Source organism: Mandrillus leucophaeus, unplaced genomic scaffold, assembly GCF_000951045.1.
Source record: "Mandrillus leucophaeus isolate KB7577 unplaced genomic scaffold, Mleu.le_1.0 Scaffold740, whole genome shotgun sequence".
In the NCBI taxonomy this organism is placed as follows: domain Eukaryota; kingdom Metazoa; phylum Chordata; class Mammalia; order Primates; family Cercopithecidae; genus Mandrillus; species Mandrillus leucophaeus.
In genome coordinates this window covers 663,769-673,608 of record NW_012108031.1, presented here as the reverse complement: position 1 = coordinate 673,608, position 9,840 = coordinate 663,769, and the positions used below count along the sequence as shown (strand labels likewise).

At 41.0% G+C, this 9,840-nt stretch overlaps 1 protein-coding gene across 2 annotated transcripts in view; it reads left to right on the top strand.

Moving 5' to 3' along the window:
• MCC (mutated in colorectal cancers) overlaps positions 1–9,840 on the top strand; it is a 495,753-nt gene that overhangs the window by 367,666 nt on the left and 118,247 nt on the right. For both annotated transcript variants that reach the window (XM_011966089.1, XM_011966090.1), the window contains one exon: positions 480–593. In XM_011966089.1, the coding sequence (XP_011821479.1) occupies positions 480–593 (114 nt within the window). The remainder of the gene's footprint in view (positions 1–479; positions 594–9,840) is intronic.

Genomic DNA, 9,840 nt, shown 5'->3' with positions numbered 1-9,840 from the left:
TCTGGCTGTCATACATGCATGCAGCAATTTAGATGACTGGATTCCAAAAAACCAAATTGCCCTATTCAGCTTTCGTATTTTCTGAAGGTGAAAATTAATGTGGTTCTGCATTTTCTTGCATCTCATGATAAGAGTCACGCAGCTCCACTTCAGCTGTCATGCTCATCCTCACTGAGTAACTTGGGGAAAGCCATTGGAAAGAGAAGTTTTGTTCTCTGGCCTGATTATACCATCCAAAATTAGGTCCCATGGCCCACACATAATATTTAGGGTGACCATATAACCCAGCTTGCTGGTAGCACATCTGATTTATGTCTGTTGTCTGCAAGAAGGTAATGAAGGTAAGGTAACACTTACCTTCATTCTCAAAAGTGTTGCTTTTTGGATGACAGGCTTTTTATTTGGTTATGCTAGTTGCGGGAATGAAGGGAAGGAAATGCATCTCTGCTACAATGATCTCCTCCTTTCTGTCACCACAGCTCCATTCGGCAGCCCTGGCATCACTAAAGGGAGATATAGTGGAACTTAATAAACGTCTCCAGCAAACAGAGAGGGAACGGGACCTTCTGGAAAAGAAATTGGCCAAGGCACAGGTAAGGGATCTGGAAAGGTTTTTGTTTTTGTTTTGTTAATTTTTTTTTAATATTTAATTTTAAGATAAAACATGGGTACAGAAATTCCCACAAAACATATTACAGCTTTATCAGCAAATACTCTGTCTTGGTCTACTCTGGCTGCTGTAACAAATACCATAGATTTGTGGCTTAAACAACATTTATTTCTCACAGTTCCGAAAGCTACGAAGTCCAAGGTGCCTACCGAGGGATCCCTTCCAGATGGCTACCTTTTTTTTTTTTTTTTTTTGAGGCAGAGTCTTACTCTGTCACCCAAGCTGGAGTGTGGTGGCACGATCATGACTCACTGCAGCCTCAACTTCCCATGCTGAATCTGTCCTCACACCACAGCCTCCCAAGTAGCTGGGTCTGCCAACTAATTTTTTGTGTTTTCTGTAGAGATGGGGTTTCGCCATGTTGTCCAGGCTGGTCTTGAACTGCTGAGCTCAAGTGGTCCTCTTGCCTTGGCCTTCTAAAGTGCTGGGATTACAGGCATGAACCATCGTGCCTGGCCTTTTAATTACCTTGTTAATATTAATTTTATTCCTTTTCTTTGATTTTTCAAGGACATCTATCATTTGTATGTTACATCATCTTTGCCTATCTTTATCTGTGACTATCTTAAATATTTTAAATCTTTTTTAATTTAATTTTTTCTTTTCCTTTTCTCTTGGGGCATTATATGTTGTTTTTAGCCTTTCTTTTTTGACTTCTAGTGTAGTCATCATTTCTGAAATGCATTTTCATTTTATTTCTAACTCTTTTCTCACTTCTGAATTTTTCTAATTCCTAATGTTCTTTTCTGTCTCATGTCTTTTAGTTTATTTTGAAATAGTAGGCTATTATCTGGAGTGTTTTTGTTTGGGGGATTTTGTTTTTGGTCTGTGTTGTGGCATGCTTTTATGGTTTATAAGGATGTTCTGCCCTTATTTTGTATAACTTTGTATGGGATTTATTTTGTATAACTTTGTATGGGATTTGACGTCAGTATCTTTCTGTTTTTCATTTTCATGTGAAAAATAATTTCCTTGAACTTTCAGGAGGCAGGGTTTAAAATGGCTTTCTAAAGTGTTTAGAACCTAGCCTTCTGTTGTTTTCTTGTCACAAATGGCAGCCTGCTTTCTGTCACTATCTGACTCTGTTCCTTTTACCTACTTTTATCTGGCCCTTTTCTTTCCTTTGTCTCTATTATTCCCATCCTGTTCAATTTTGTTTCCACTCCCAGCAGTTTCTCTTTCTGGAAGACAGGGGCAGTTTCCAAAGTTCACAGGGACTAGCCTACGTTAGCCTCTTCAAATTTTACTGTGGGCCCCTTGCACTGACTCTTTGGTCAGGCAAAACCCCTCCTAGTTTTAGCTACTATTCTCCAACTGGGCATCCTTACTTTCCTGTGAATTCCTTTTGGTTTTTAAGGGGTTTTCCAGTTCTCAGATACATCAACCTTGTTTCCCTCTGATTTTCCCCATGCTGATGCCACTCAGATCTTGTGGATGATGTTGGTTTATTCTTACCTGCTTGTATTTTGTTTTTCAATAGCCTACCTTGTCTCCAAGCTTTGGGCTTTATACTGTGTAAGTGCTTTGTTTATTTTTATGTGGGAATGCAGAGAAATTTTAATACCAGGCTGCTATAGCCATCTTTCCAGTATGACCTATGGAAAATTTTTGGAAACTTTCATGTCTCATAATCAAAGACTTTGAGTAGAGGGAAAAGATTCTCTGTATTTAAGATCATCCACTTTCACATTTGACGGACATCTGAAGGAGATTAACTTGATTACCCAAAGATAAATGAGTAGCTCAGCAAGGCCACCCGTGCCTTTTCTCACTATAGGATGTTATACATCACAAAAATTTTCAGTTTTTAATTAGACGAAAATGTTACTTAGAATATTTTCCCTCTGATTATAAAAGTGATAAAATTGTGATAGAAAAAACTAGAAAGCATTAGAATATTTCGGTGGTGGTCTCTGAACAGAAACTTTTTTAGTGCTTTTTTTGTTTTACAGTGTTTTTGTAAGAGAAAATAGTTGTTTTTATATTTAAAAACAACAAAATGGTGGTGACTATTTTCTAATTTACACCCACCCAAAGCCAGCCATCATTACCAATTCTTATTGATGAGAATTTGTTTAAAGAAAGAAAATTGTGAATGCATTTAATTGGAAGCTGGCATGTACAGCAGTCTTGGATTTTAAAAAGTGACCAGAAAGGTATTTATTAAAATTTAAGCCTACAAAGACAGCTTTTACAGAGGATGGTAAGAGGATAATGGAAAATTTTTTCTCTAAGTCAAGGATTGATTGAGCTCTTTTTTTACTTGTGGTCAAGCCATCCTCATGTAATAGCTTTTGATGACTGATTTTACCCTTGATGATAATGGCCACATCATAGAACCATTTATTGACTCTCTTATTTGCGTTCTTAAGTGAAATAGATTTAAAAATTACTCTCTGCTCCTCTCACTGGAGATTTCTTCCCAGTTCATATACTGGAACCTAGGAAAGAGAACGTGGAAAAAAAACTCAGACTTAGATCTTTAAAAACATGAAATTTACGCAAGAAAAATATAAGAACAATGAAATGACTGTGCCACATTTTCTGTGTTATATGCTTTGGTAAAAGATTCATGTTTGAGGCTTTACCAGATTGTGGAAGAGCAAATTCATGTGTAAATTTATGCTGTGTGGCTCTAGTAAGTTTTACCAGCTCTCTAAATATTATAGTGCCGTGATTAAACTAAAATGTAAAATGTAAACGGTGGTTATGTTCAACAGACATTACCAAGAGAGCTGCAACATCTGTTGAATCATTATTAAAGGTGACACTGGAACTGGTTGAATAAAAGAAGGTGTCTTATATATGCTCATGACATCAACCTGTAGGTAGCGTTTTGAGAATAGTGATATGAAGGGAAGAGCCCAATATCAATGTGATGGGGAAGACGAAGTGCTTCTGTATTTTCTATTGCTGTATAATAAATTGCCATAAACTTACCGGCTGAATACAGCACACCCCTATCCTCCCAAATTGAATAGGGGCACAGCCATGCACCAACATTCCATAGCCCAGTGGCGACTGAGCCTGTGGGAAACTGGCTAAGATCATATATAGTGCTGATTTGATGCTTTCAGCATATTTGCTGTTTATTTAGTACCAACAATTATTTTAAGTTACTGCATTTTTAAGTACTTCAGAAGGAGATATGTCAAACAAGCTTATGAACCCCTTTAAAATCGGTGAGCAGTAATGTGGAACACTTTCTAAGCTCTTTATCTTTGGAAAGCAAGTCTCCTGAATTTTCTACCTCTTGGCATTCAGGAAGAGAACACACACAGTTTTCCTTACGTGAAATGGAGAGTTTTCTCTTTTTCTCTTGTTTTCTGAGATAACTTTTATGAGATGTAGTCGGCATGTATTTTTGTTAGGATCGCCTCATTCCATTCCTTTCCTATTTGTTTATGCTTCTCTTTGGTAAACTACTCCAGCTGCTTTGCTCCTTAATGGCATTTCCATTTGTGTTGGTGCCTCTTTGTTTAGCTGGCCCACTCTCCCCTTAGCGAGGGAACCTGGGCAGGAACTTAGAGTGAGGGTGGAAATACCCCGAATAGTGTTAGTTGTGACAAATCCTCTGTGACCTTGAGAGGGTAACATTGCTTGTTAGCATATTTTAAAAGGGAGTGGTAGTAACCTCCTTCACAGGATGGTTGAGAGGGTTAACAAATTAATGATGGCATTGCATTTTCCCAGAACCTAGTTCATAATGCTCTTAGGTTTGACAGCTGACACTAATGCGATGATTAAAGATCAGTGGCCTCAGTGGAGTAAGATAAAACCCAGTGAAGAACATTAACAAAACCATAAAGCTGCTTAGCATCACCACATTGCACAGGGTTTTTCCAACAGGGGCTCAAGTTCTCAGGCCAGACTGTCTCAAGGCTGACTCAGGGCTTTATCCCTGGATTGCGCCATAGCAGGGATGAGCCTAAAGGATTTTATTCTCAGTGGTTTAAATGACGATGTTGCTTATTTTTATTACACATTTTTGCATATTGGCGATTTCACCAATTTATGTGGCTAGACACAAGTATTTATGTGAATGTTTAATTTGCTTCATCATCATGATAGGAAAGCTAAGATCTCAAGAAGAAACTCCGGGTATATATTAAGTGCCAGATGAAATTTGGGAAAAACAAACTTTTATCATATCCAGTGTCAATGATTTTTTTCTTTTCCTTTCAAACTGAAAGTCTGTAGTTGTGAGACAAATCTAGACTCCTAATGAAAATGGCCTCCAGAAATTAATGGCAGGCAAGATGCTGCAACCACAGGCTTTCTGGCTTTGTGGCACTGTACCTTCAGTCAAAAACTAAATATGGGCTGGGAGGAGGAAGAACCCTGGATGCGATTACCTGTAATGATAGAAAAAAAAAAAAAAAACAGTAGCATGTTATTTGAGACCAATTTTTATTTTGTCCAGCTGAAATTATGTGAGGTATCTCTGTCCAATAGAGAGAAGAAAATAGTCTCTAACTTACAAGTTGTAGTAGAAGAAACTGCCTTTGGTCCCAGAGGCTGCTAAGTAAATTATCACTGAATAATTGACTTTGGAAGCTAAAGTTGGCTTGTTGGAAGCTGGAGAGACTTTGAATTCCCTGTTTCACACCCCCTTGTGTCTCCTTTTCTGTTTTTATCCTCTCTGGGGGTAGAAGAGAGAGCTCTTTGGGCTTTCCTAACTCTCTTTGGTATATAAGACCTAACATTCATGCTTCCTGGAGTTCACAGAGGCGTTTCAGGGTCTGAGACCAAGGTACCACCTAAGATCCTTAGGTAAATGGTGAAGAGGATGTAAGCCCACAGGTCAGGGAGCTGGAGGAGGAAGACATAGAGGAGGGAGGATTGCGGCTGCAAACAGCTTCAATGCCTTGATGGCAAAAATAGGAATCGGAGGGGTATTTGTTACCTGGGTTACAGGAAATAAATCAGTTGCTTCACATTAAGTCTGTTTTCTCATCTATAAAATGATGGTGTCAAGCTATGCAGTGAAAACAAATAGTTTCAAATGTTCAGTGGCCTAAGATATCAAAGATTGATTTCTTGTTTTCTATTGGGAGCTCACTGGACCTGGCAGGGAACTCTGTGCTGTATTGTCCCTACCCAGGCTTCCAAGCTGAGGGCCTCTACCATCTGGAATGTCGTTAGTGGCCATGGCCTGGGAAAGGGAATGTGGCAAGCCCGACAGGAGCTCTTAAAGGCTTCTAGGCAAAATGGTATATTCATTCATATCTTACTGGCCAAAATAAGTGGCATGACCATATTTAGCTTCAAGCAGGAGAAGCATAATCCTATCATGTGCATGGATGGCAAACCAGAGGCTTGGTGCCACAGGGGTACTTGTTATACCATGTAGTGGTCCTGGTGGATGGAGCATCATGTACCTAAGAAAATAATGGGGAGAAATGAAAACGATTCAGAAAAAAAATGTGCTAGGGAAATTATTTAAAAAAATGGGTGGGTCTTCTATCAATTTTCTGAAAGTCTATACTGTACTTAATTTTTTAACTTAAAAATTGGAAAACTTATGCAAATGTTAAGTAGTAATTATAGAAGAGAACCTCTTTTCTGTTTGGTTGTTGTCATTGTGTTACCTTCCTGAATGAGGCCATATGGGAACACGTACTCCTAGGTGACTCTTACGTAGAGGTGCAGTGTTGAGCTTGTCCTAACCTATTTCCTTATTAAACAGAACACCTGAAATCATACACCATCCAGGGTTAAACAGTGCTCTCCCAGGGCCGGGCGCAGTGCCTCATGCCTGTAATCCAGCACTTTGGGAGGCTGAGGCAGACGAATCATCTGAGGTCAGGAGTTCAAGACTGGCCCGGCCAACATAGTGAAACCCCATCTCTACTAAAAATACAAAATTTAGCTGGGCCTGGTGGCATACCCCTGTAATCCCAGCTACTCGGGAGGCTGAGGCATGAGAATCACTTGAACCTGGGAGGCGGAGGTTGCAGTGAGCTGAGATCACTCCATTGCACTCCAGCCTGGGCGACAGAGCAAGACTCCATCTCAAAAAAACAAAAAGTGTTCTCCCAGGTCATGAAAACTCAAGGTGATGAGAGGCAACAGGTCAGTAACGAACTAGAGTGTGGGGACAGGAGTGGACCTCACTTTAACAGGCTGCTCCTGCCTATGTGGGAGGTCGCCAGGACAGGAAGGCCAGTGATGGTACACAGAGTGGCTTTGTCTGCCCTGCCTGCCACCTGCTCATCTTCCACTTTTCCTGCACTAAAGTGCCACATTCCCAGGGTTGACTCATGAACAGCTAGATGGGTGCTCTTGGGCAAGGGTGTTGGCCGGGCGCAGTGACTCACGTCTGTAATCCCAGCACGTTGGGAGGCTGAGGTGGGCAGATCACAAGGTCAGGAGATCGAGACCATCCTGGCTAACATGGTGAAACTCTGTCTCTACTAAAAAAAAAAAAAAAATACAAAAAAATTAGCCGGGCATGATGTTGGGCGCCTATAGTCCCAGCTACTCGGGAGGCTGAGGCGGGAGAATGGCATGAACCCGGGAGGCGGAGCTTGCAGTGAGCAGAGATCACGCCACTGCTCTCCAGCCTGGGTGAGAGCGCGAGACTTCATCTCAAAAAAAAAAAAAGAAAAGAAAAAATGAACAAGGGTGTTGTGTTGGTTCTTTTGGCTTTTGCAGGTGATGGCTTGTTTCCTCCTGTGCTGTTGCCCTGTGGGATTTGCTCTGCTTTTCCCTGCACTACAGCTTGGAAATGCTCAGCGGATTTTCACTGAGCTTTGAGATCAGTGGTTCAGCTTCTTTGGCTGGGTACAGTGAGTGTGCACAAATGAGTGAAGCATGTTTAATAAGAGGATGTTGATGTGTAGAGATGAACCTTGAGCAGTGGCTTCTCGGTCATTGATACAGCCACCGGCTAGGAGTCTGTTTTGATAATTATTTTCTGGTATTCTCTTTTCACTAGGGAAAGAATCCCCAGGATGCCATCCTAGTATCTCTTCTTCTCCCCACCCTTCCACTTCTATCCCTGTTTCTTGTTCTCCAGAAGAGAAGTCTGGCGTTCTTTCAGTCCACTGTAAGCTGTGACCACAGTTACCTTCAACATGTATTGTAATCACTTCCCCTGTAGCTTCCAGCACAGTCTCATTTAAGAAATGTCTGATATGTGTAGAGGAAGCATTACATTATAGTATTACATCATATGCTATTTCTTAAAAACTTACGGAAAAATATAGGAATGTAAACTAAATACCTTTGCCCTTAGCTAAAAGAGTTTTTTTTCCCCTCCAATATATTCTTGTTACTTCTTCTAAATGAGTGCTTGAGCTCCAAATATACATCAAATCTTTTTTTTCTTTATCTAGCTACAAGCCCTATTCCATCTGACTGAATCACCAGGCTTCATGTTGCCTCTTGTTCTTGCAGGTATCCTCCAGGCAGGCTTCCCAGTTAGAGGCAGGGGAAAGATGGTGCAATACCAGACAGCATGCTCTCCCTCTCCATCTGGTATCCTGGGCGGCCTCACAGGGTCTTTTTTTTTTCTTTTCTTTTCTTTTTTTTTTTTTTTTAAGTGAAAGCAGGTTTATTAGAGAAACAAAAGAATGGCTGGAATGGCTGCTCCATAGGCAGAGCAGCAGCAAGGGCTGCTGATTGGCCAGGATCACATCTTTTAGGCAGTTCACATCAGTCAGTAGGGATGCCAAAGGGTGGTCTTTTGGTGGTTATCAATTGCTGGTGTGCCTTTCTCTATATAGACCCTTGAACATCTTCATTGTTCATTGGACTTTGTAGTTTCTTGTCAGCCCAGGTGGTGGTAGTGGCCTGTTGACCTGTAAGGACTTCAAACAAGCAAATATGAGTGGGGAAATAAGGGAAAGTGAGAGCTCATTGAGTGTGTAAGTGGAAATGTTTCACAGTAATTTGTAGCCCTAGAGAACTGAATATGGAAAACCAAAGAGGAGGAACAAGCAACATGGGAACATAGGAGTCACTGCATTGATGAGATCCAGGTCAGAGACAGAATTTTATCCTACAGTCACACTAAGATCTGGAACTGGTGACCTGCATGAGAGTGTCCACTACATCTGTACATGTTCATACAATATGAACACACACACACACACACTCTGAGGTTGGGAACAGAGGCTAATAGCAAGAGCTTATAGATGTGCTGCAGGTCTGAGAGGAACAGTGTTCTCTTCTTGGTATGTTGAGAGAAATATAAGCTGTTTCATTTATTGATAGAAATTGCCTTTGAGATCCTGTCATTTTGTAGACTTCTCCTGTTCCTTAAGTATGTAGGATCATGGATGAGAAAGGCCTAACTTCATGGAAAGAGTGTCTGTGGCTGGTTAAGGCATCTTTGTTTAGGAAAGCTTCCACTAGATGTGCCTCTCACTCGACCTTGATCCTTGCCTCTGTTCCCACTTATTTTTTGTGTGCTTGACCTTGAGTGGAGGTTATTTGATGTTTCAGGTTGTCACTAAGAGTAGTAGTTCACGGGAGTATTTTCCTGAAAGTAACTATCCCTCTACGGCTGTGATAAAGCATTCAACAACCTTCTTGCCTCCAATCTTGTTTCTGGAGCTCTAAGGTAACCCCCAGGAAGTTACATAAATACTGATCCAGCTGTTGTTGAGGTGCGGGCCCTACCATGATTGATACCAAAGTATTTGTCAGACTTCTCCATTGAACACTTCTGTTTCAGTATTGAGTTACGCTTAGTATAATGTTCAGTTTATCGTTGAAAGCCTTTTGTCCCTGTCCTGGGTTATGCCATTGGAAGCTTAGCCGATTTAGGGAGGGACAGGGGAGTTAGCGGGTGAGAAATCCTACTCTTTCCCTGCCTGCCACCAGGCCTGGAGATGCAAACCTGCAATGCTGGAAACACATATGGCTCTTGGCACTGAGAAAACCTTGTTGAAGATGAAAGTAAAGTTCCTCTGGTGACAGGAAGTTAATCAAAGCTGAATGTGGTAGACAAGGACGCAAGCTGGACTACTTGTTCCATCACTGAGGAGTATTTTATTATTATGTAAATGAGATTAAATGCACAGTGACTGGAAGGTATTGAGAACAGTGGAGAAAATTCAGAGGTGAACAGGCTCCTCAGGATTTAAACTCTGGCTGCAGAAATGTTTTTGTAACTCTGCTGCCTCTTAGTCCATCAAACGCTGAGCAAGGGAAGCTCCTCT